The sequence below is a fragment of the Adiantum capillus-veneris genome, chromosome 6, assembly GCF_014529385.1.
Source record: "Adiantum capillus-veneris isolate H3 chromosome 6, ASM1452938v2, whole genome shotgun sequence".
In the NCBI taxonomy this organism is placed as follows: domain Eukaryota; kingdom Viridiplantae; phylum Streptophyta; class Polypodiopsida; order Polypodiales; family Pteridaceae; genus Adiantum; species Adiantum capillus-veneris.
Window position 1 is genome coordinate 56667427 of NC_140936.1, and position 26843 is coordinate 56694269.

The 26843-nt window shown below is 38.7% G+C and overlaps 1 protein-coding gene across 2 annotated transcripts; it reads right to left on the reverse strand.

The window, feature by feature from the left end:
- Positions 1-2782: 2782 nt before the first annotated feature.
- Positions 2783-26522, reverse strand: LOC147455549 (trihelix transcription factor GTL1-like). 2 transcript variants are annotated; one of them, XM_086514309.1, is made up of 4 exons: positions 24423-26522; positions 14495-14586; positions 3719-4803; positions 2783-3601 (listed from the first exon to the last, which is right to left on the reverse strand). In XM_086514309.1, exons 1-4 carry the CDS (start codon positions 25046-25048, stop codon positions 3278-3280), a joined length of 2127 nt encoding a protein of 708 aa, XP_086370435.1. In that variant the 5' UTR covers positions 25049-26522; the 3' UTR covers positions 2783-3277. The 2 variants fall into 2 exon arrangements, with proteins under 2 accessions (XP_086370435.1, XP_086370434.1); XM_086514308.1 differs by having other exon boundaries at positions 3719-4863; positions 24423-26521.
- Positions 26523-26843: the final 321 nt, after the last annotated feature.

Sequence of the window (26843 nt, forward strand, 5' to 3'; positions counted from 1 at the left end):
CATAAACTCACTGGGGGTGTGTCACTTAGTAGCTATATGTCTTGATGTGAGGGCACTAGTGGAAGGAGTTATTAAATTTTATTTTTTAAGGATAATATAAAATGGAATTGGGAAGAAAATTACGGATTGAATATAAAAAGTGTATTCTATCTATAAAAAATTCACAAATAAGGAGTTTTGAAAATAGTCCTTGAATATACACAATATAGTACACAATTTTTACATAGTGAACCCCTTGAGTTCATAACTAGGCCATAACTTGAAATTTAAACATATCATATTCCCTAGTATGCAAACATGCTAAAGACTACTATTGCAAGTTATATAGCACTTTGAACCTAACTAAGACGAGTTTTAGGATAGTCAGCTACCAATATTATGAAAAATGGACAAAAACAACACACATTTTTTGATACACTTTAGGTTGAAAACACTTTCTCAACCACAATGTCAAAGGTGAAATCTATAGCTCAAAAATATACCAAGTCTTTTTTAGCTCATAAGCCAACTTTGTGGTCATAAAACACTTGAAAAATCACTTTGAATTTCTTTGAATGATTCCATAAAGTTTCTTGGTTAAGAGGACAAAAAAGTGTCTCAACATCTGTATTCAAGAGCTAGTCTGTTTACCCTACTTGTCTTCTAGAGGATGACTCAAAGCTCTCAGCCCGTAATCTTTGTAAAAATGTTCAAGAAGCTCTCTCTGAGGATCTCTCTCTCGCTCTTCTATCTTACAGTCTATTAGATGGCAAAAATGGAGCTTTGTTGCCTCTATGTACTACCATCCTGCTAGAAGCAGAATGCTCAGTCTTTTTTAACCTGATCTTCAACTCTAGTGCTGTCCTACCCCTTACCTGTGGGAACATTGTACCTTTTTGAGTCTCTTTAATACATTTCTACTCATTTCAACAAAAAAAAAAGTGTCTCATGATATAAAAGTATGCATTACCAATCTAATGTTGAGCACTATCTATACTAGCATAAAAGAAGAGTTAGAAGTATTTCAATGCACAAACATAGAAAATGCTCATTAGAAGTAGCTCAGATGCATCTAATTATTGATGCAAGAAAAGATGTTAACAATTTTGTGGTTGGGTCAAGGATAATAGGCATCCACAAAGTAGACATGTTTATAGAAAATGCTCATTAGAAGTAGCGTAGATGCATCTACTTGATTGGTGCAAGAAAAGATGTTAACAATTTTGTGGTTGGGTCAAGGATAATAAGCATCCGCCAAGTAGACATGTTTGTAGAAAATGCTCATTAGAAGTAGCTCAGATGCATCTATTTGATTGATGCAAAAAAAGATGTTAGCAATTTTGTGGTTGGGTCAAGGATAATAAGCATCCACAAAGTAGACAGGTTTTTGCCAAGTTATAAGAGTAGATGAGCTGAAAACTTTCTAAGAAGAATAATCCCAAAATTTTGTTGAGTCTCACAAAAACTTTTGTTGATTCCAACGAAGCCTTGCCTTGTCAGCATCATATAGAGTGAGAAGCTAGAGATTGCCTATCCAATCAACAATTCACAATGTTTTACAAAGAACATGCGGGTATATGCGGATTGCCACCATGACAAGCTAACTTCATTGATATGAATCATGACAACCCCATCGATGCACGAAGTCGTATCAAGCATAGAAGGGGTATTACCTTAAAGGGAAAATCAGAATGCCCTAGCTAACATCAAGTAGGTGGAAACAAGCGAGTCCTTCCATGCACCAGCATATTGTTGGTATCCAAAAGGGTCACATTTAGCACGATTTCTTGTACAATCTTTCACAACACCCCCCCCCCCCCCCCCCCCACACCCACAAACTCACAATAGTGAGTGGATAACTTGTATTCACCAAAGTAAATGTACAGAGCAATCTCAAGCTCATGTCGAGCCTTTGAGGGATACCATATTATGATGATCGACAAGATACCAAGCCCCACTATGAGGCAAACAACTACCCATATTCTCATCAGCTCTAAGAGGGCTCCCCATTAACCCTCTAAATCAAACTTTAAGAAAAGGGCCCTTTTAAATGTAAAAGGCCCTATAAAAATTCCTTTGAGTGCCCATAAGCCCTTCAACAACAAGTTTCCAGTAGTTTGCATAGTGAAATTGGAAGGAAACTTTCTCTTTTTGACTTGTTGACCTTCTATACCAAGTTATAAAGGCGTTTCTCAAGTGTAGGGGGTGGTTGAAGGACCCCTTACATATTCAGTGAGACATTTTAGGTGAAGGGCCCTTAACTTTTGCGAAGGCTTGTGAGGCACGGATATTTTTTTTTAAAGGGCCCCTTAATAGCACCTTTAGAAGAGGGTCTATGGGGGAGCCCTCTAACCCGTCATTAAGGCATTGATGACCTATGAACTAATTCAACTATAATATTTAAGCAACTAGCACAAGAAGTTTTGGACAAATTCTCACAATAATTCCCACATTGTGACTTGCCTCAACATCATGAGCTTCTCTGAGGGAGGCACCACATACCTAGCTAGGTACGATTGGGGGCAGGGGACCGCCAGCCCGGTGGGGGGGCCGGGGGTCCCCTCCACCGGGCCGGGGTCCCCTGCCCGCAATCGTACCTAGCTGGGTATATATGCGGTGCCTCTCGAGCAGAAGCTCATGATGTTATTCATTGTATGAAAAACAGTGGAAAAGACTCCGTTTTCCTACATGAAAAAAATTATAAAGCTAGTCCACCAAAGCGAGCCTTTTGAGAGAGAGCATCAGAGAAACAACATCACTCTTCACCAAAAATCCATATAAAAAACTGTGGGAACCGTAAATATGAGCTAGAAACAATAAAGCTAAATATTGTTGAAGAGTAAACGATATGTTACATCAGAATGCAGCTGCAATATTGCTTCAACATAAATGGTAAAAACGAATGTAGGAAGCTCAAGCTGGGCCAAAGCCAGACTTGCAGGTAGCACAAGCTTTTTTATCATTATCATGAGGACTGCTCAAGGCTAGCCCACACAGCATGTTTTACATCTCTATTGCACATTATGCTCAGCACATCATTATGCTGAGCATCTCATCCCTTCTCATTGTGTGCGGTGTCGATTCCGATCTTCCCAAGAAGCACCCTTCTGTGTCAGGCTAGCTAACCCCTAACATGCATGTGAGCTAAAGATCCTTTTATCAAATTGACTCCCCATGCACATCTCTAATGCATTATCCACCATGTCAGCTCATGCTAATCTGCAATCCCTATCTCCGCACCCGCACAATCGATCTCTTATAAAATCCTTCTTTATCAAATTCAAGCTCTGATCATCTCTTACTCCATGCTTGATGGTGCGGACATGCTCAGATCTGACGAATCGCCGGCCAATTTGTGCACGAGCGCCATCAATGTCGCATTGTCATGCGTGTTTCCATGCGAGAGCGATGTCCCGGTGGTCTTTATCTGCTGCCTTTCTAGCTCTCTTAGCTCATGTGCTTGCTCCATTCTGTCATACTCTTCAACAAGCTTTTGATGTTGCTGCTGCTGAAGGTCCAATATATCCTTCACAAACATCTCTACTTGTAAGGACTTCTTAGTGGCAACATTCATGTTAAGAGCACCCGATGCCGCTGCATGCTGATGAAGAAACTTATCCATCTGTCGATGCATATAATACGCCAATGCCGACACCAACACCAACGCTCTGGTTAGATATACTACTACTTAAGCACTTGATACAAAAAACCAATTTTGCAACATATGAAGCATGCTTACTTGATCATTATGCATCTCCTTATCCCTTGCTTGTTGCTCTGCATTTTGCATTTCTGCAATATCTCCCTCCCTTTCGCCGTGCATAGTATCCGAATTTTGCATGTTGAACCCATCCTCATCATCTTGTGTATTATACTCCAGAAGATTGTCAGACTTTCCAAGAAGCTTGCTGCTACTACCGGAGGATGACGATGTCAGGATACCGCGCTGATAAAGAGTGTCCAGCTGATGAAAATACGGGCAGGTTTTTGCATTTTCCGGGCGCTTCTTGCTGCTGTCTTTCGTCTTTTTGAAGTATTTGTTGATATTTTCCCATTTCTCTTTGCATCTTTTAGGGCTCCTAATGAAACCTAAGCATGCCATGGAAGTGGAGATCTCCTGCCACAGATGGGCTTTAGGGCCGGCTTCGCGGAACCGCGGCTCCATGCCGCTACGCAACCTGATGAGCGCATGCACTTCCACTTTTGGCCACCTTTTGGTGTTCATGTCAGAATTGTTATCCATATCTGATGCATCTTGGAGGGCTTGATGATGGAGGAGGCTTTGATCACAAGAGTTCTGTTGCTGCTGTTGCTGAAAAAGGGCAGCAGCAAGGGTGGCTGCATGAGCAGAAGCAGAGCCATGAGTGGACGAGAGCGGCGCCACCGCATGCGCCGACATACCTGCGATTTTCGGCAGCGTGTTGGCGAGGGATTGCCCCGTCGCTTTTTCGAGGAAAGCGATGAGGGCAGCATCGCGTGAAGCGGCGATCGAGACTTCTTGCGCTCGGAGTTCTTGCTCTCTATCAAGCCTTGCAGCTTCCTGTCTTCTGTAGGCCTCCTCTCTCATCACTCTCTCTCTGTCTTTTCTCTCTATGGTCTCAAGGAAAGCTCTGTGGAGCTCCTCTTGCTTTTCAATGATGTCTCTGGTGAGCTTTTCAAAGAAGCTTTTGGAGGGAGCTAAGAAGCTGCTCATTTTCCTCTTTTTGGAATTCTCATTATTGTTGTGGTTGTCTTCTTCAATGATATCCTCTTCATCGTCGTTGTTATTGTCATAATTATCACTGGTCTGCAGATTGGCTGCATGGCCACCCTCAAGTACGTGGCCTGCATGGCCACCATCGGAAGAGAAATCAGATGAGAACTCCAGCTCTCTCCTTTGGTTCTCTGCAACGGATAGTAATAAGCTCATGATAATTATTACAAACTTAAAAAGAATGTATATAATCATTTTAAAATGATATATAGTTATTACAAATTTCAAAAGATGATCATATACACATACGCATACATTCAAAAGATGATCACATACACACAGATATAAACATACACATACATACATACATACATACATACATGTACAGCCAACCTTTTGAATCAATATCGATGAAATTACACACTCATTTCTACCTGTGGTTAAATTTTGAGCGCTAGTGCCCTACGTGGCACTAGCAGTCGCCCTTGATTTAAAAAATGTTGAGCTTTTCAATGGCAATGGCTGCTACCACATAGGCAGCAGTGCTCGAAATTTATCATTGCCCTCTTGTAAATAGATTCTTGGAATAAACCTGATTTTCATGTAGCATATATAGGGTCTTTACCTTTAAAAACTTTTTCTTGTCAAGGCCACCTTCAAACCTCTTGTATATATCATACTTTCATGTTCAAATTCTAGGAAATAGGAAGAGAGTGAGAGAGACACTAACACAAGGGCTAGAGAAATACATTTTTCCTAACCGAACAAAATAAGGAGAAACTTGAAGTTCTCCCGGTTTTGAGGTCAAAATTTGAAGCTTTTGCCAGTAATTACACTAAAACTTGTGTAAATTTACCAATTTTCTTAAAGAGAAGTTCAAAATCTAACCGAGATTTTATAATTTCAACCGGTTAAAATACACTAGACCCCGGTTTTTTTCTAACACTGACTAACACATGAAATGCAAATAAAATAACCATCACTAATAAAATACTCAACAAGAGCATGTGTGTCTGTACAATGTAAGTGGTTTATCTATAGAGCCCAAATGGCATGCACTAAAGAGGGGGATGTTGGCTAGATTGCACTATTCCAAGAGTGATAACCTCTCTAAGCATGACCATTGCATGATTTAGAGGAATGATCGAATGTTATGCATGATTGTCAAAGTCGTCTCTCCCTCTCCCCTTAAGGTAAAATCCTAAACAATATAGCACTACAATGTCCCCTTTCTCCCCTTTACGGATCTAAGACAAGTCCTAAATCAAATGGAGATTCAATAGGCATTCGATCTAAACACAAGCAAAAGGCATGGCTAATGTCTAAACCCGATCCCCATTCTTTTTATGTAGATGTAAAAGGAAAAACATCATTGAAAACAACCTATCAATTTGTTGCAAAAGGTTGACTATGCATATAACTTCCATGATATCACACATGTTCAATGCATCTTTCTAAAGTACTTTCTTTGCGAATGTTTTTAGTAATATAATGTATCTTTTTCTTTTGAAAGCCGCAAGTTTTTCTTCAATTTGAAAAAAAATGTATCCTTATATATGTATATATATTTTTATAACTTTAAATACTCTTCTATTAAACTCACGTGATGATAGGTACAATTTTTTGTCCCCACACATTTTGTTAGTGCAAGGCCAAAAACACCACCTTACTAAAGTAAAAAAGAACTCAAAAATTCCAAGCATTCTCCCTATTAAGTGAGTTAACTCTAGCTTGAAGAGGTTTTTGAAACCTTGAGATTCTTACTATGAAGGTTGTGTAGCAACAAAGCCTGCTTAACTATCTTCTTCCTTAACTATCTTCTTGGAACACTACTCAATTGTATGACCAAGCTTTTTGCAAAATGAAAACTTTTTCTTACCCCTACTATGTAAATCTTTTTTGAAAGCGCCAAACCCCTACGCACAACTTAGTTTTCCATCTACTTTGAGATCAATGATAATCTCATTAACCTTGACTTCACTAGAGCTATTGAGAAGAGTAATAAAATTTTCATCAAATATATCCAATGGAAATTTTTAGAGTGGCAAGTTGTTAAAAAGGAGTCAATCCTAGCTAAGTGTTTCTTAAGAGTAACCTATTTTATGCAATGGCACTTTAAGAAAAAATTGTGCATTGTTGGTGTTAACACCAAATGTACTCTCTAGAATGTTGTCTATACTTTAATTTCTTAGCTATTCTTGTGAAAACAAGATGATATAGATATTATTAATTAGTATCAAACCAATGAGGCATTACAAAAAGTCTAGATCTCAAAAGGGCCCTTTAAGGAAACGCGCCATTTAACTTTTGGCAGAGAGACATCTTCAACTTTGTGAAGTGCGGGGAATATTTACGTTCTTTGATATGTGGGTCAACAAGGTTCAAAAGCACAAAATTTGGATTTTATTTGCCAAAAAAATTTAATCATTAATGGATGCACAATTTTGAGGTGAGGTGATAACATGGATTGTCTTAGAGAGAGCTGAGACCCCTAATCTCACTGTATGGAAAGAGTGAACTCATTCTCCTCAAGAAAAATAAAATGACGTTGATAACGACATGGATAAACATTTATGGGTTGTTCACATGTGACAATCTTCCAAATACCTCCTTTTGTCATTAACAACTAAAGTTTGGTTTTTTGAAAACAAAACATTTCGACAAGTGAGCTCATTAATGAGACCGCAACTTCAGGCATGTATTTCTTCATAATGCCTACTATAATTGAAAATATTTTGTTCAATATTTGAGGAGGGATACCCACATCTAATATCAATGGCATCTCCAAAAGGGGTGCTTTTCAATCAAGATGGCTTTTGCAAGCTACAAAGCCTATATAACATGCTATGGTAGAAAACCACGACCACTCTCAGTGTGTATTGACATCAAGATCCCTACGTAAACGCTATCTTTAGCATACAGATTCAACTGCAAACAACACCAAGATTGCATACTACATACCTCTTAGTTTTAGGTCAATGGCACTAGGTAACAAAGGAGTCAACCAACCTCAACAAGCTTCAATTTGCTTTGAACTCATGAATTTTCTCATCTCAATAATGATGGTTGATGACTATTAGCCCTTCAAATATTGTTTATCCTATTTGATCCACCCTATCGGGTCCATTGTAAAACACACTCATGTGTTGATCAGTGCTCGCCATTAATCAAGTCATAAGGCTATTATGATAGTAGTATCATAGATACTTATATTTTGCATTTTACTTATTGCTTATTTAAGTGATTATTCCCACTACATAATCATTCATGGCCAGTAATGGTCTATCTTATGGACCCATGATTGAGAATTTCACAATAATTCTATCATGAATATATTTCATGAAACATAAAAGTCAATTATGAAGACCAACAAGTGCTTTACAAAAACCATAGGAACAAGGGTAATAAAAAAACCTTTTCATGTAACTTTTTCGTGAGACATACATAGTGGACAATAATTATAAACCAAAAAGATAAAAGAATTTTTTTTCCTAGTCAAAGTACTATTTGAAAAACAAGTAAACTTGATATAGTATATCACATTTTATGGGGTTTACCAATGGCAAACTTCTAATAAGCTAATGTGATGTATTATCTACATAATTTTGTGAAAGAGTCTAGTAAGATAGAGTAAGTTAATGTATTAATTTTTTTAATTTGTGATGTACCTTCTTGTTTTTGTGTAGGCCTTTATTCAACTCACAAATATTTATTTCATTGTAATCATCTTAACCAATAGGTTAGTGTAGAATTCTTTATTAATTTCTACACCATAAACACTTAGTTGATTACTCACTTAGATTCCAAACTTTTATCTAATGGTTATGAGTATATTTGTGTTTTCTTTGAGGATGGGAGAGGCATGTGGGGATATAGATTTGGTATTTGAATTCTTATGAGGACACTTGTCCATAACCTTTATAAGAGTTTTCCTATCCCCATATACAAATTTTCCTAATGTATACAAAGTTAACTTTGTGTTTTGTCCCTTTTCCTTTGAGGATATAAATATTGGTAGCGTAAGACCTTAAACTCTCTCAAATTATGATTTCTCCCATAGATCCTTCTTCAATCCATAGGTTAGCGTTCTTCATAATTATTTGTATTGCATGGTATAATTGAATGGCTTGATCAATTTCTATACTGTGGTCACACCACAAATGGGTAGTTAATTCTTGACTTCTTTTCCTATTTTGTATTAAATCCATCTCATGATCTTTATGGGTTTTTAAGAAGGGGAAGAGGGGCTTTGTTTGAGGTCATCTAGTCTACAACATTCATACAAGATGTCCTTCCCTCAATTCAAGTAGTTGTACTTGTAGTCATGTAGTTTACTTTAATCAAGAGGGCATTTCTAATTTTTACAAGTTATAATCTCACAAATTTTCCTTTTAAAAATTTTACTACGATTTTAAAATTAACCAAGTAACTCCCACATTCAAAGAAAGTAAAATGGACTCCACGACAATTTCCTTTGATTGCATTTCAAAATAATGCTCTACATTTGAATATTTGTTTTGATCCATTTTATGGACCTCTCGTGAAAAAATCTAGATTTGGGTACACACTAGTGGTACAATGAACTATCAGACATTGGACAAGAAATATAGACTTACACAATCCTCTTATATCATATCTATTATAGATATAGATTCTATATTATTTTAGCCACATTTCAAGGTTGTAAGGGATACATATGATGAATCAAGAAGCTCAAAGCCTTGTTATTATATCTTCTATACTCAAGAATTTAGTTGATTAAACTAAAAATTTAAGTTAAAAATATTTTTTGCCAAAAGGATATTAAATATTTTTCTTAGTATATAGTAACAAATATTGGAAAATTGTATGAAATTGTTGTGGTGAATTTTAGTCAAGATCTTTCTAACACTTTTTCTTGGGTCTACCTTATGCCTAATTGATCTAATATCTACCAATGTGCTCTACGTATTTAAATATTGATACATTTTAGGAATACGTTTAATCTGAACTATTTTTTATTAAACAATGACTAATACTACAGTAATATTTGCAACAGAACGCAAAAATGTATGTTATAAAACTATTTTTTTCTAAGCTAACATTCAAATCTCTATGAGCTTTGAGCACCTTTTCTAAGCTAGGAGACCATCATATACACATGGGAGAATATACACCACTATATACATATCAAAAAGATATAATGATCTTGGATCAAAAGTTTTGCCAATTAATTACCTTAGTTTCATGTAGAAATACATATTTTAATATTAATTTCCTATTGATTACCTCAATTTTATGTAGACATCAATATTTTAAAATGCAGTATATGTACTTTTTCTAATTCACGTGGCATAATTTGTTGGACGACATGTCAATCTAGTGAACCGAGATCACACATATCTACATGCTAATGATGGTCCATGGAACTTGTAAGGTTGTGGTGTCGGTGACCTTTATCTTCAAAATCTCACTTGATCAAAATACTCAAAAAAGTAAAGTCATATTGTTCTTCTCCACTATAATCTACTTTCTATTGCAAAATTAGGAGACCCTTTTTCTCCTTTTTGGCTTTGATCACACCAAATATCAAATGTGAAAACAATGGAAATCCTATCAAGTAAAATTATTGGCATAGAGATCTCTTTAAGCTCAAGAATACATATAAGTTGTAACTTCTTCTTGCGATCATGATTGCATGCTATGATATCATTGTTTTGTTGAGATATGTATACAAACACACACACACACTTTTTTGTAAATCACAAACACACACACACACACACACACAAGAAGAAGTGTGTGTATGAGGGTGTGTGTTTTGGTTCAATGGTTACAACTCATAATTTGATGGAAGCATCATGGATATCCTAAGCAATATTGTGTGTTTTTTTTTAAACATAAGCTTTTCCTTTGCCAATCACCATGCACATCCAATTAGGATTATTTGATCTGATGATACGTTGAAACCTGCGGAGACGTGTCTCTGTAGTGACAGCTGATACCGACTCGTCAATCTCCTTCATATTCACAAATGTGGACAATTTCCTCCTTCCCACTCATTATATTTTTCAGCTTTGCAACTTATTTCTCAATATGCTCATATACAATGTCTCTCTTTTTTGATAAGTCTGAAACATTATTGATTTTCTAGCAATATTCCAACCATGTTGACCTTAAAATAAATTGGTCACAAACTAAAGGTAATGAGTGATAATGGAATATTGTTGGCATTATTAAACATAGTTTTATGATCTTGACTCCTTGGTCACCTTGTTCATAAAAAAATTGGATGGTTGTCTACAAGGCCTCAATGTTAGCATGGTGATTCCCATTATTATGGATACATCCTAAGTAGCCCATGGTCAAAGGTGACATGCCTAAAAAAAACACCTATTCCATTATTTTCTTCATTGAGTTTTTTCTGGTCTCTTTTCAATATGAATGGTGCATTGTTCTCCCCTCCATAATCTACTTTATCTACATGATTTGGTATTAAAGGTCACGGCCTACTCCTAGGGTATTCATCTACTTTGATGAGGGTTCTCGTACAACATTTTTAGCCATTGGCATCCTTTAGGTTTTCTATTTTCAATAAATATTGAGTTTAGCTAATCCCTATGTTTAAATATTTAATTTTTATTGACTCTTAACTAATAAAACTTTTACTTGGAGCAACTATAACTGATTAAATATAAGGCTATATTTCCCATGTCTATCAAAAGGTACATTTATTATATCCAATGCATAATTAACTTTCATCATCAATATGTATGATGAAGAGCCAAATTACCCAATTTTTCTCAATTTGAAGTCATTTGCTTGTGTGGAAAGTTCTCTCACTTTGTTGTATATCCTTGAGGAGGTCACTCTATGTAATACTACTGCATCACATGCATCTATGTATTTTGGCAATCATTTGAACTCATGTGGTAACCTATATGTCTAAGAGGTGAACCTCTCGAGTGGTCATCCTTGGCTTGAAACTGGGTGAAATCTATCCTACAGTACGGCTATACGGCTCTTGTGGTGCTTGCTTGATAACTCCCAAAGAAACTTGTTCACCAAATAGCCTTTGAATTTGACTTTCCATGCATTGGAATCCATAGCCATTAAAAGTTATTATTGTCAAAAGTTTGTTGATTGCCAAAATTTTAAATTTTTAAAAAGATTATATTAACAGAAGGGGTTTTTTGACTGATTTATAAAAAAAACCCGTATGTTTTTTTTTAAAAAAGGGGTCATTTTATTACCTTATGCATGTAAGTAAAGGGGTTTTTTTAATACCCTTTGAATGCACGTTATATGAATAGTTTCTTAAAGATGCACCCCCTCAGGATGACCAACCTTTGGGTATCCAATGTTTTCCCTGATTGATGAAAAAATGTGTGAATTTTCTTGATGAGGCCTCTTTAGCATACAATCCTAAGAACATATTGAGAAGAATTTTGGAGCTAAAGGCAAGCACTCTAAGGTGCTTATGAACTTAGCTTCTCTTAAACCAAGCTTGAGTAGAGACAAAAGAAAAACTTGTTCAATTAAGTGCCTTGGTAGAGGAGAATAACTTTTTTGTCATTGTACTTAAAGAGAAAGATCCATGCCTTGGCTTGAGAGAATTTTCAAAATCACTATACGAATAAGAGAAAAACTCAACAAAGGGAATAGTTAGCTCTAAGGTGACCAAGCACTGCATGAATTAGAGAAAAAGCAAAACGAATGGTCGTCTGCAAGGTGACTAAGAACTCTCCATTTCAAGGATTGAAGTTTAGAAGCATTGCATGCATTATGGGCATACAAACATGATTCCATTTCAAAATTTTAGCTAGCTACTATAATTTTATAGGCCACTCTTTGATCTTTTCATAAAGGCCTCTTTAAGGAAGAGTTTTTAACTATTTCCAATGAGGTATGTATACATATAGGATGGTTTCTCTGGCCTCTTGTTATTCATAAAGTAGTTTCATCATCTTCCTTCCTTTTCTCCAACCTCCAGGGAAAGACATCTAAGTCATCTTGGCTAGAGATTGTTTTCTAGTTTTTATGTCATTCCATACCACCGGTGCTAGATCTAAGAGAATAATAGTTGGCTTTAAACCTCATGTTATGGTCTTTCCTTTCGAATAACGTTTTTCATGAAAAAACTGGATGGTTTTCACATGGTCAATCCTGAACCTTAGCATTACACTTCCCATTATAATGCCAACCAAATAAGCCCATGGTTTAATCCCTAGATCAAAGGTAGCATGTCTATAAAATTGATGTATGCACCTATCCATTAACAAAATACTAATTCATGATATTAGTTCTAATGAACATATAATGGATGTTGCATGGTCTTCTCATGATTTTGATGATCCACCATTTCCATTATCTCTTTCTTTCGAAGACTCTAAACACACTCATAAAAATGATTATAACTCTGTAGGAGGTCCCTCCTTTTCTGGTATAGATGATTCTCAATCTCAACTATATGCTCAATTTCCTATTGACAACAAGCATGGTCCCTATACCCCCCTTGATGATAACAAAGAGAAAGCTCTAGCTATTCATAAATCTCTAAAAATTTATGAGCAAGCCATATGTACACATCAACAAAAATAATGGATCAGACCTATGGAGCCTAATAGGTAATTGGATTCTTCTAGATCATCTCAATGGATGCACACCCATCAAATTTTAGTGGGGCAAATACAATCAAAGCGAAAAAACTTGATAAAGTATTTAATAAGTTGAAAGTTCCTCTTCTTGCCAAAAGGTATTATCAATTTTGTAGGTTTAATTGAATTCCTCCTAAATATTTGCAAGGCCAATATTCATGTACTTTTAGCTTTTCGTGCTTATTCATAGAGTTTGAGATTTAAGAGCGAGGAATGGAATGAAAATTTTTCTCATTGGAGAGTTGTTGGATATCATATATCTTCTTCCATGTAGTGAGAATCAAATTGAACTTTAATGTAGCATAGCATCTCAAAACATATTGTTGTTCATTACCATTTTGTTTTACTTAAAATGGAAAAATCATCAACTATAATTGATCTTATAATTGAGCATTGTCCAAAAATCAGATAAGGGAATATGGTATTCAAAAAACTACCCCAAAATATTTAAGGAGGATGTAAATCTAGAGAACAAAGAGCATCTACATGCTCATTTACATACCTTCTAGTGCTTGAACTTTGGATTACGCAAACGTTTCACACTAAGCATGTCTAGAGATTGCCACTTGTGAGGCTTTGATAGTTCTCTACCTAGAAAACCGTTTCTCAAATGATGAAAATAATGTCACTTTGGTCTTGTAAGGGCCCAAAGTTTATCCAATATTTTTGGTGTATGAAAGACTTTCTAGTGTGCTGCATCACATCATATTTTGTTATTAGTCATTTTTCTTAGCTTGAAGCTACTAGTTTCTACTCAAACTTGTGATTAAAGATATCACTCAACTACTAAAAAGACGATAATGTTTGGTAACATGTAGGCTCCTCAGAACAATGTACAAGAGCTCTAAAACCATTGGTTTGTTAAAAGCTAAATAAAACTTCTTACATATTCTCTACCAATGATTTTAGATATGATCATTCCTATAAAATTTTACCATAATCTATGGCCCTAATGACATTCATAGAAGGTAATTTAAAAACTTTGTAGTCATCTACAATAAAATTAACAGCTAGGATATGTGTACTTATGTAGAGTAATTTTTTCTATGATCGTATGTCTCTTTTACATCAATCAGAAGCACATTTCTTTTGTGAAATAGAACAAAAATTTCATAATTTCATACACTCAAAGAATAACAAGCAAAGAAGTCAAGATATATAAATGACCAAAGAGAACAAACTCTACCTTCCTTCCCTTTCTTGTAGCTAGTATGAAAGCTTTCAAACTTCTCCTTACATCTTTGTGGACTACGTTGGTAACCCATCTCTTGAAGCTTTCTGCACATGCATTGAGAAAACAACATTATAATTGGAGTTAAGCATAAAAGAAATCACATGGGGTTAGTATAGGGTATATATTTTTTAGTGCAAACATCACTTAATATCACCGCAAAATCCATATATGGTGAGTGGTTGTTGTTTTTGTGGCTACAAATAGATAATTTATTCCCAAAGCATGGCATTCAACCATCAATAGCTAGCAAATCTTCTCTCTTATTCAAACACAATTGGCACATACACTTGTCTTGGGAAACATGTATGCGTGTATAAATACACACACACACACACACACACACATGATAAGCTTAAAAAATAGATGCATACTAGTATTAACAATGATGGATAATTTCTTGTATTACATTTAAATTAAAAACAATATTGAAAACATTCCGATCTATGAGTTTTTTTTTGGAAATTGAGTGAAATAAAAAGACATCAAACTTTCCTTTTATTCTATGAAAATTAGCAACCTTTCATGTTTTTTCAATTGAACAAAGATGTCAATGAGCAACCACAATCTAGAGAGTTTCAAGAAATCCTAATAGCTAATAGCTACTTTAAATATATTACCTATTTTAAAATGATGGATGAGAATGTGGAAAATTAGAGTAAACACTAGTAAAGACTCATATAGGTGATTATTTTGAAAATGTCTAAATTTGGAGTCGAGACTTATGGGAAACAGCATACTAGGAGAGCATTAGAGAAGTATGTCACAAAGAAAGGACCTCTCAATGTTTCAATATTTCACAACGTGCAGCTAGTTTTAGGAAAGTTCTTGAATGCATGTGATATCCAATAGTTTGTAATGGTGAGCCATTCCTTATATTTACCACACAATGATTACCCATTTTTATTATATGTTTAGTCAACTACACTGGGATTATAATTGGTGTATGAGAGGTACGGATAGCTTGATGCTCAGATAGGCCTACCCTCTTCAATTGCATGAAAAAACCTGGAAAAGTAATACATATATTCTTGTCAGATTATATGTAGGTACTATAAACATTTGATAGCTCTATAGCTATTTAGATATGTATTGATGATTTCAATAAAAAAGCTTGAGCTTGGCAAAACATATTTGATCTACTTACATAGTATCTTATTTCAACAATTTAGTGCTTTGATGTTGTCACAAAAGGACACCTTTAGTTCTGGTACTATTTTTTACCAAGGCAAATTATGGATATGCATATTCCCCCTGAAAGATTTTATGTTTAGACCTCTTGAAAATTGGAAGCATTTCCTTTGAAAACTTGGACCCTTAGAGCTACGAAATCTCTTTGCTTTTATCTCGGGGCGAATCGCTATATGTAGAACCTATATATCGAGTGCGTTCAATGACTATTTATAAAACCCCTTAGCGGAGAAATTTTCACCAATAAAAGAGATCCTTTTCCTACTCAGTCTGTAATTTGTTTTTCAAGATCATTTTTTCAATACCGTTTTGTATGTGAAAATGTGAAAAAATATTGAATATTATAATCCCTATAGTTGAACCGATGTGATAGCTTTTTTTCTATTGTAGTGAACACCCTGATGTTTTTATAGGACTAGTATTAAAGGCCACTTTGTGACATATTTAATACCAAAATGATTGTGGTAGACTGTCGAAAACATCATGGCTCTTTAGTGGACGTTCTCATGTTGAGATGTCGAGCTCTACACCTTGAGCTGGCATCCACTACGGGTCTTGGCCGCTTACTGCATTTACTCACTGGCGCGTTAGGTGACCGACACGGAGGATCTCTGCCAGTGATTCTACAGCTGTACTACACTTATAGTGCCAGCCTAGTACCCTTCTAGCGAGTTCACACTTAGTGACCGCATGTACATATGTGCTACTTTTCAGCTTTAGCACTTAGTCATTTTGTACTCTCTTTTCTGTGAAGAAGAAGAAGAAGCTTTCCATCTCTGTGTGCTTTGTGCTTGCCTTGTGTAGCTCTCTTGCATCCTCATTCTTTACATGGTATCAGAGCCTGGTGTAGGCAAGAGAGGCTAAGAGAGCAAGAGCATCACAATCCCTTTGCTCGTTGAGTGTAGAAAGCGTTACAGGAACCACGATAGCAGGTTCAGCAGATTTGCAGGTTTTTACAGATTGCAGCTATTTTGTCTTAGTGCTTCAAGATGTCTGACGGTTTCAGTCAGATTATTACTGAGAAGCTTGAGAAAAATAACTACCCTGCATGGAAGTTCAGAATAACAAATTTCCTAAAAGGAAAAGGTTATTGGTACTATGTAGAAGGAGACAATGAAAAGGAACCAGAGATTCCCGAGGCAAATGCTACAGCAGAACAAAGGAAAGCTTTGAGGGACTGGCAACAAGGCCAGAGCAAAGTGATGTATTGGCTGTCTATGAGCATCACAGATGGCATGATGGGCTATCTACAGGATGCTGAAACCCCCGCCATTGCATGGAGAAACTTAGGCAGAGTGTTCGAGGTGAACACCAAGGCCAGGAAGCTTCAACTAAAGTCGGAGCTAAATCAGGTTAAGAGGAACAACCTCTCAATCAATGATTATGCCTTGAAGATCAAGAGTATCATTGAGGCTCTTGGATCTATTAAAGTGTAAGTGGAAGACGATGACATTGTCCGTGCATGCTTGGATGGTCTAGGAGATGAGTATGTACATTTTAGGTCTTCCATGAATACAAGAGACGACATCCCCGTGTTCCAAGATTTGATTTCTATGCTTATTCTTGAGGAGAAGAACCTTGACACATCTTCTTCTCATGGCAGAAATAATTCTGAACAGGCCTTCTATTCTAACTCCAACAGAGGTAGAGGTAGAGGTCGTGGTCGAGGCCCAAGGGGTTGCAGGGGCCAATTTCTGGAAGGTCAATCAAATCAAAACAATACAGGTGGCAGGGGAAACCAGTCTCAAGGCAGGGGGAGTCAAAGAGGTCGTGGTGCAGGATCAAGCAGGCAGCAACATACTCCAGATAGTAGAGAATGTTGGACTTGTGGTGAAAGAGGTCACATGTCACATGATTGTCCAAAGGGAAAAGCAAGTAGAAAGAGAGAACAGGGCAACTATGCATCTACGTACTAGCAGAGATGCAGATGACAGCAAAAACGAGCGCATGTTTGTTATGCAGCATGTAATGAATACAATGACTGCAGAGAATTCCACCCAAGATGATGTTTGGTATGTGGATTCAGGTGCCTCTAATCACATGACGTCTCGTGGAGAGTGGTTTAGAGATATGCGTAAACCAGATGTGTCAGGCTATGTGCAGACAGGAGATGATACAGCTCACCCCATTGCTCATGTAGGGGACATACCTCTAAATACGAAGAGTGGGAAATCAAAGTACTTAGCAGATGTACTTCATGTCCCAAACATTACAAAGAATCTTGTTTCTGTTGGACAAATGGTTGAGCAGGGTTTGCAGGTTCGCTTCAATCCAAATGGCTGTTATGTAGAAGATTTCCAGAATGGCTGTAAGCTGATCACAGAGGGCAAATGTGTGGGCAGAATGTTTACGCTGAATGTAGACATGCCTGAGGTAAAAGCTGCATTATTTGCACAAGGCACAGGTGTTGTGGCTGATGTTGACATTTGGCACAAACGCATTGGCCATGTCAATGAGCAGAGATTGCGCAGCATGCAATCAAAACAGATTGTAAAAGGTTTGCCCAAATTCAAGGTGGATGGTATGCATAAAGTGTGTGCAGCATGCCAGTTTGGAAAACAGTCAAAGGGCTCATTTCCACATGAGCGCAATGTATGTAAAAGGCCACTTGAGGTGGTGCACACAGATGTTTGGGGTCCAACCGATACTGCAAGTATACATGGTTGCAGGTATTATGTCTCTTTCATTGATGACCATACAAGGAAAGTATGGGTCTACTTCATGCGTAACAAAAGTGAAGTGTTTGGTCACTTTCAAGACTTCAAAGTCATGATTGAGAAGGAGACAGATATGCAAATCAAGATATTGAGGTCAAATGGAGGGGGAGAGTACTTCTCCAATGATTTTTCAGATTTTCTGCGAATGCATGGTATACACAGGCAGTTTACATGCAGATATACTCCACAGCAGAATGGGGTCGCAGAAAGGAAAAACAGGCACATTGCAGAGGTTGCACGTGCATTGATGAATGAGAAGAACATGCCTCATCATTTCTGGGCTGAAGCTGTAAATACAGCTGTGTACATTATGAACAGGACACCTACAGCTGCGGTGCATGATGTAACACCTGAGGAAAAGTTTACAGGTACAAAGCCTGATTTGGCACACTTGAAAGTGTTTGGTTGCATAGCTTACGTACATGTACCAGATGAGTTGCGTAGGAAATTGGATCCTAAAGCAGAGAAATGTATTCTTGTGGGATATTCCCTTGAACAAAAGGGGTACAGATGCTACAATCCTACTACACGAGAATTACGAGTGAGCAGAGATGTAGTCTTTGATGAGATGAGCAGCTGGTACAGTAATGCACATGGCACTATTGGGGCTGATGTAAAAGATGATGTGGTTGTACAAAATGTGAGGCCACAGTCACAGGTTTTGAGTGGACCACAAGAGTCCTCTTCTCGTGCCTCTGTTGAGAAACCATGGAATGGTAAACTACGTACGCAGGTTACTCCACCAACAGGTACAGGGAATGTATCACGAAAAGGAAAGGAAAAGGTTGATGAACCTCCCTTTATGGTTGATGCATCATCAGGTTTTTCACATGTAGACATGGATTCAGATGGTTCTGAACAAAGTCTTGATGAGGAATTTGGAATTCCGGCTATCAGGACACCTGGTGTAAGGAAAGTACAAGAAGATGCTAGAGGGCAAAGGAGTGACCAAGGACCGCGCAGATCTAATAGAGTCAGAAATCCAGTTCAGAAATTGACTTATGATGGGTATCTAGCGCATCACCAAGCCTACATGGCTAAGGTGATACAGGATGTGGAGCCCACATGTTTTGAGGATGCAGTTGGAAATGTGCATTGGGATGATGCAATGAATGAAGAGATGGCTGCATTGGAAGCAAATGACACATGGGAGTTGGTGCCATTGCCAAGTGGCAAGAAAGCTATTGGCTGTAAATGGGTGTATAAAACCAAGCATAAGGCTGATGGTAAAATTGAGCGTCACAAGGCAAGGCTGGTCGCAAAGGGTTATGCACAGACGTATGGCATAGACTATGAGGAGACCTTTGCTCCAGTGGCAAAGATGATGACTGTGAGAGCTGTCATAGCAGTGTCTGCATCTAGAGGATGGATAATGCATCAAATGGATGTAAAGAATGCCTTCTTGAATGGTGAGTTGCAAGAGGAAGTGTATATGGATCAGCCACCTGGTTATGTCGATCCAGGTTACCCAGATTATGTATGCAGACTTCTCAAAGCTTTGTATGGTTTGAAGCAAGGCTCTAGAGCATGGTATGACAGGATTGCCAAGTATCTTGTCAGTATTGGTTTTAGGAGAGCTCATGCTGATCATTCACTCTATGTACGTGAGAGTGATGTGGGGATTGTGATCATTACCATATATGTAGATGACCTTATTATTGTTGGTGACAATGCTATGGAGATTGACCATGTGAAGGGTCTTCTCAAACAGGAGTTTGAAATGAAAGATTTGGGCGAGTTGCGCTACTTTCTTGGCATTGAGGTGATCAGGACTCCAGAGGGTGTATGGCTGTCACAGAGACAATATGCTTTGGACATGTTGTCAAAGTATGGTATGGCTGATTGTAAGCCGATTTCCATTCCCTTGGATGTGAATGCAAAGCTGAGTGCAGAGAAGGGTGATGTTGTTGAGGATGTCAATATGTACAGGAAGATGGTGGGCAGTCTAATCTACTTGACTATCACAAGGCCAGACTTGAGCTACACAGTAGGCTTGGAGAGTCAGTTCATGCAGCTTCCGAGGAAGCCACATTTGGATGGAGTACGACGCACACTTAGGTATGTGCAAGGGACTCTTGACTACGCATTGTTCTATGCAGCAGATGCACCATTAGCATTGTATGGGTATACAGATGCAGATTGGGCAGGTAGCGTTGTTGATAGGAGATCTACGAGTGGCTTCATGTTCTCTTTTGGGAGTGCTGCTGTTACTTGGAGCAGCAAAAAGCAGCCTACGGTTGCTTTATCGAGCACAGAGGCCGAGTACAGAGGTGCAGCAGTTGCGGCGTGCGAGGTAGCTTGGCTACGCACATTACTTGAGGACTTGGGAGTGCAGGTGGACCAGCAGATTGTCATTCATTGTGACAACCTTAGCAGCATGCAGTTGGCTAGGAACCCAGTGTTCCATGCTAGGACCAAACACATAGAGGTCCATTACCACTACGTTCGAGAGCGAGTGTTGGCAAGCGACATCGACTTGGTCTACGTCAACACAGAGGAGCAGATAGCGGATATCTTTACCAAGGCCCTCGGAGCTGAGAAGCTTCGACGTTTCCGGACTATGCTTGGACTCTGCGACATGCAGAGCTCGAGGGGGAGTGTTGAGATGTCGAGCTCTACACCTTGAGCTGGCATCCACTACGGGTCTTGGCCGCTTACTGCATTTACTCACTGGCGCGTTAGGTGACCGACACGGAGGATCTCTGCCAGTGATTCTACAGCTGGACTACACTTATAGTGCCAGCCTAGTACGCTTCTAGCGAGTTCACACTTAGTGACCGCATGTACATATGTGCTACTTTTCAGCTTTAGCACTTAGTCATTTTGTACTCTCTTTTCTGTGAAGAAGAAGAAGAAGCTTTCCATCTCTGTGTGCTTTGTGCTTGCCTTGTGTAGCTCTCTTGCATCCTCATTCTTTACATCTCACATATTTTTGGACATGATTGTGAGATAGCCCTAGCCTCAATCTTATAGGACTTCGTGGTTTTCGTGGTTGGTCATTCGCAATAGAGGATTATAGTTGAAATTTGGGTCATCAATAGTAAATATCATAGATTCACCTTGAGTGTGCATATCCTACGGATACAAAGACCCATATTTGACCATAGAATTATTTCCCTCTAGAAACAAAATAGGTGTTTCTTAAAATTCTCTATATAAAGGTCTCGTACTCTAACACTAGTCTTATCACTAGGCCACAAAAGTGTATTGAGCTAACTCTGAAACAACCCATACCCAAATTTGATAATGTCACCATAACTTTGTATACCATGTAAGGAAGCCATAAAAGTACTTACGTATGGTTTTAGGGTGTGCATAACTGTTTAAGATCCATATTTGATTTCAAAAGTTTTAAAGTTAAACTTTAGGGCTATAAAAATAGGAAATTTCACATAAAACTACAACTAATTGCTCAATTGGGACATATTGAATGTCATCAATATGTCCCTACAATCTTGAAAAAAGTGCGGGACACGAGTATCTTACAAGATCCCTTCCCTTGGATTTAAATGTTAAAAGAAAGGTGATGATGGCGAAGGAAATGATATCCGTGAGGCATAGCCCACGTGTTTCGACTCTTCTCTCTTGAGCACCCTGTAGGAGTTCGAATTCCATTTGTTGGCTCTTATACTAACAAAACTAACACCTTTGAAGGAACTTTGCGGAAGGGATCTTGCGTGATTCGTCTCTAATACAATATAGAACATACCAGTATGTACCAGTAATTATTTAGAGAATGTAGAAGTTTGACAAGTCTATAGCGTACCTAGAGAGGGATAGAAAAGAAAAATTAGCACCACTCAAAACTATTTGACATACCTTTGAGATAGTTTAGTAAAGTTATGCGCATTTTGAAAAAATAATCTGTACTGAAGATGTACATGGAAATATATCTTTAGTCCTTAAATTATTTTGTTACTAGTTTTATCCACTCGTACTATTTTTTCATGTCTTTCAGGGGCTCATATTCTCCTCCACCAAAGACATGATGCTAGTACAAATTGAACAATTATAGCAAGAATTTTTAGCAATACATGTCAATAATCAATTTTATAAATACTAATGTATGAAAAACACTTTAAATCTAAATAAAATATACGAGATATAAACGATTGCTCATTGGTGTCAAGTTCTTTCATTCTTGAGTCATATATTCTTTTTAGATGTAGCTTTGTAGGGTGTTTTTCTACTATCATCTTACCAAAAATACATTCTACCATAAAAAATAATTATAATCATAGTACCTATGCTAATAAATTAAGAAATCTTTGAGCATCTTGATTATGTAGGACATATATGTAAAAAAATCATAGTTACAGAGAATGGCCATTTTTTAGGTCCCATTTCCATCCCAATTTTTCGTTCCGGATCCTCGTTCCATGTTTCAAACATGAGTATTCAAAACAAGGAATGGCATTTCATGCATGTTGCCGTTCCATGTTTCCCATTTCCGGGCAACTATGAAAAAATTGATAATCATGGCTTATGCTATAAGCTAGATTATCTAGTGAAATATCACTACTCTGTAAGTATATGGAATGTAATTGATTACCTATATGGAAATGATTTGCGTCCTTCCCTATCAAGCCAAGTCTTTTCATTTTGATATAAGTATCCATATCCACCACATATTTACTTCAAATTAAAGTCGCGTTGTAAGAGTCTTCATTTATCAAAACCGTAACAAAAGTTCCGAATGTACGTTTAGATCTTTTATATTTAATAAATACTTTCATAGCCGAAACATTGAGCTAGTTATTATAGAGCTATTTCGTAAAATAGTTAAAATTAAGAGGATAAAGGAACCACATTGTGACTTACCTCAACATCATGAGCTTCTTTGAGGGAGGCACTGCATACCTAGCTAGGTACGATTGGGGATAGGGGACCGCCAGGCCGGTGGTCCCCTACAGCCAATCATACCTAGCTAGGTATGTGGTGCCTCTCGAGCAGAAGCTCATGATGTTATTCATTGTATGAAAAACACTGGAAAAGACTCGTTTTCCTACATGAGAAAATTTCTAAATTTTCTTGTGCTCTAGATTGCTATTTTCTTTTTTCGTAGCAGGATAAAGTTCCCCTCGATAGGCTACTTGTTAGTTCAAGTTGTAATTAGGTTTGGGCTAGGAGTAGTATTATTTTGACATTGAAGTCTACTAGGGTAGCTATCCTTAAAGGTCATTTAGGGTTTACTCATTCAATGTGCATTAGCTGCTAAGCTCTTCTCTTCCGATGAGCTGAAATAGATGTTGAGATACTTGGCGTGCAATGCCTAATTGGATTGCAACACATAATCTAGTCACATGTAGAGAGTAGAAAATTTTTAGTTCTTAGGAAATGTGATGAAGAAAACAAGGCAAGGAGAAAAGAGGGAAGTCCAAAATCAAACATTAGAAGAGAAATGGCAAGAACTAGGGTATGCATTGGTGGACAATGAGTAGAGTAAAGTACAACTAAAAAAGAAAAAAAGTGATAACTAGGGGGGCAAAATGTAATAACGTCCGCACTGAAAGTTAAGAGCATTGGTGAAAAACATGATAAGTTTCCTTTACTTTAGAACTTTAGATAATGAAGCATTGAATGAATGCAAGTTTAGAGTGGCCTCAATTGCACAGATTGCATTTGAGGACGGAAGCTATATACAAGAAGATTTAGAAATTTTCTCATGTAAGAGTACGGAGCTTTTTCCAGTGTTTTTTATACAATGCATAACATCATGACCTTCTGCTCGAGAGACACCGCATACCTAGCTAGGTACGATTGGGGGCAGGGAACCGCCGGCCCAGTGGGGGGGCCGGGAATTCCCTGCCCCCAATCGTACCTAACTAGGTATGCCGTGCCTCCGGCACAGAAACTCATGATGTTGAGATAAGTCACAATGTGGGAATTATTGTGAGGATTTGTCCAAAACTTCTTATGATATCCAATATGCACACATTCAACGTAATTAATAACGAAAAGGGCAAAGACAGTACCTGGCTACGTCGTCCCAGACCATAGGAGCTTTAGAGGAGAGGTCCACATCCGAGCACACTTTTAGTAAGGCAGCCGTCTCATCAGAACGCCAGCCTGCAGAAGCCTCGTCTTCCTGGTTCCCTGCAAGCTGCTGTTGCTGCTGTTGCTGGCTGTTGCCGTAGCCGGACAGCTTGAATTGTTCTTGTCCGGGTGCCATGTTGAAGAAGCTATGCGAGATAGTGTCCGGCGCCTCAGGGTGCCCGGACAAACCCCCACTCACTGTTTTGAAGAAGCTCGCCATGCTGTGATGTGCCTGCAGCCCTGCATGCAGAAAGGGGTTGGCCACTTGCTGCGCCGCGTTCCCACGCAGTGCCAGGGTATGCTGATGTGTCGACAGCTGCTCCAGATACTGCTGCTCAGCTGCGACTTGCTGGAATGAGGTGGTGCTCGGCCGGTGCAAATGCAATGTGTGCATGCCTGTCAGGTCGGCTGTTGCACTTGCTTGAGCAGGGTGTCCGAACAGGTGTGAAAGCCCTCGCCCGGCGCTGCCGCCGCCCACGCCCGTTGCGGTCCCGCTTGCAGGCGGCACATAAGCCTGCATGTCTGCTGTTCCCATTCCATATCTCTCTCCTGCATTTGACTGCATCTCGCTCTCAAAGACAATGGTCAATGTACTACTTTACTTTGTGTCTGTTCGCTTGAGTGTGCCCTCGTCTATCCTCAGCTGCTGGATGTTAGACAGCAGCAGTAGTTACATCCTCTCTCTATCCCTCTTACTAGACAGCAGTATTGACCACCACCAGCTCTCTTCATCTTTCATCCTCTCTGCAGCAAACGATGCAACACGAGGAATCATCTCTTTTCTCCACCCTAAAAATGGATCAAAATTATCAACTGTTCAGAAAGTCTGCTAGCGTGTCTCTTTCCTCTCTCTCTTCGGAGCTTCTGTGGAGATGGCGCTGTAGCAGAGTGTCCCCACAGTATCATCTATCAATTCGTTAGCTTCGTCATGACAATGGCATGTGAGAGAGAGAGAGAGAGAGAGAGAGAGAGAGAGAGAGGAGCAATAGTTCTTCTTGTGTGGGTGCGCGCGCACGCACGCTAAAATACTAGGGAATCCCTTCTCTCTAGTGTCCGCTCAATCTAATTAGGAAAGAGCACGATTCTCTCTCTAGAAAACTATTGCTGTGTGTAGGGCACCTTGACGTGTTTATAGAGAGCTGCTATTCCTTTCTCTTGTCATTGTTGTTGGCATTGCTCAAGCAGCGTGATTCAAGCTGAGCAAATGAGTGGTTAAAAGGCAGTATTTGCAGCTCGGAAGGAGCTGGTTAGCTGAGGAGGTGTGGGTGGGAGTGAGAGCTCAATCTATCTCAATCATTGCTTGACTTGACAAATTAACTCTCTCCCTCTCGCGCGCTCGAGCCTGGAGTCGCTGCTTCATGGCCAAGGCTCAAGCCCGCTCGCCTTCCTTTTCCTACAAAGGCAACACAGGAACGAATTCTAGGCTAGACCTACAACAGCATATTTTGAGCTCATAAAGGGAATATGTGTGTGTGTGTGTGTGTGAGAGAGAGAGAGAGAGAGAGAGAGAGAGAGAGGCAGCGCCAAATAGCCAGCCTGTATGCAGGAAAGAGTGACTCTTCTGCGGGACCAAAGACTCAAACAAGGGGAACAAGTATTTGTGCTGCTGCCGCTGTGTGTGTGTGTGTGTGAGAGTGAGAGAGAGAGAGAGAGAGCACTCTCAATCATACGGTGATATATACAGAGAGGCGCATATGAGCTACGAGACACTATTTCCTGCCCTGTTACTGGGCGTATAAGGGCGAGAGGGTGTGTGTGGAGAGAGAGAGAGAGAGAGAGAGAGAGAGAAAAGGAAGGAGACCTTAGCCCATGCAGATAGCTATGGCCAGATTAGATGATTAAACTAGGGTTTGAGGAGGCGGAAGCAAGCAAGGGCATTTGAAATGGTGAGATGGAGGGGTACATTAATAGACAGAGAGAAACAAAAATAGCCTAGGGAATGTCTGTGTAATATAGAGGGGACGGTGTGTGTGTGTGAGAGAGAGAGAGAGAGAGAGAGAGGGAGGAGAGGACGCACAGAGAGAAGAGGGTCGCAAGGCCAACAAGCCAGGAAGGGAAGTGATGACGGTAGAGACAGGCAACTTTCTATCGCCTTCTTTACACACACACACACACACTTTCTCTCTCTCTCTCTCTAGAGTCTACAAAACACATACACACACACACATCCACATTGAAGCAGCAGCTGTAGATATCAGGAATAGTGTTTTTTAATCAATTAATAAAAAGGGCAGCATTCCGACAGTCCTCTCATAAGGAACACATAATACACACACATAAAAGTGTGACACAGAGGGAGGGACCAGGGTCATCTAGCTAGATAGAAAGAAAGAGAGAGAGAGAGAGAGAGAGAGAGAGAG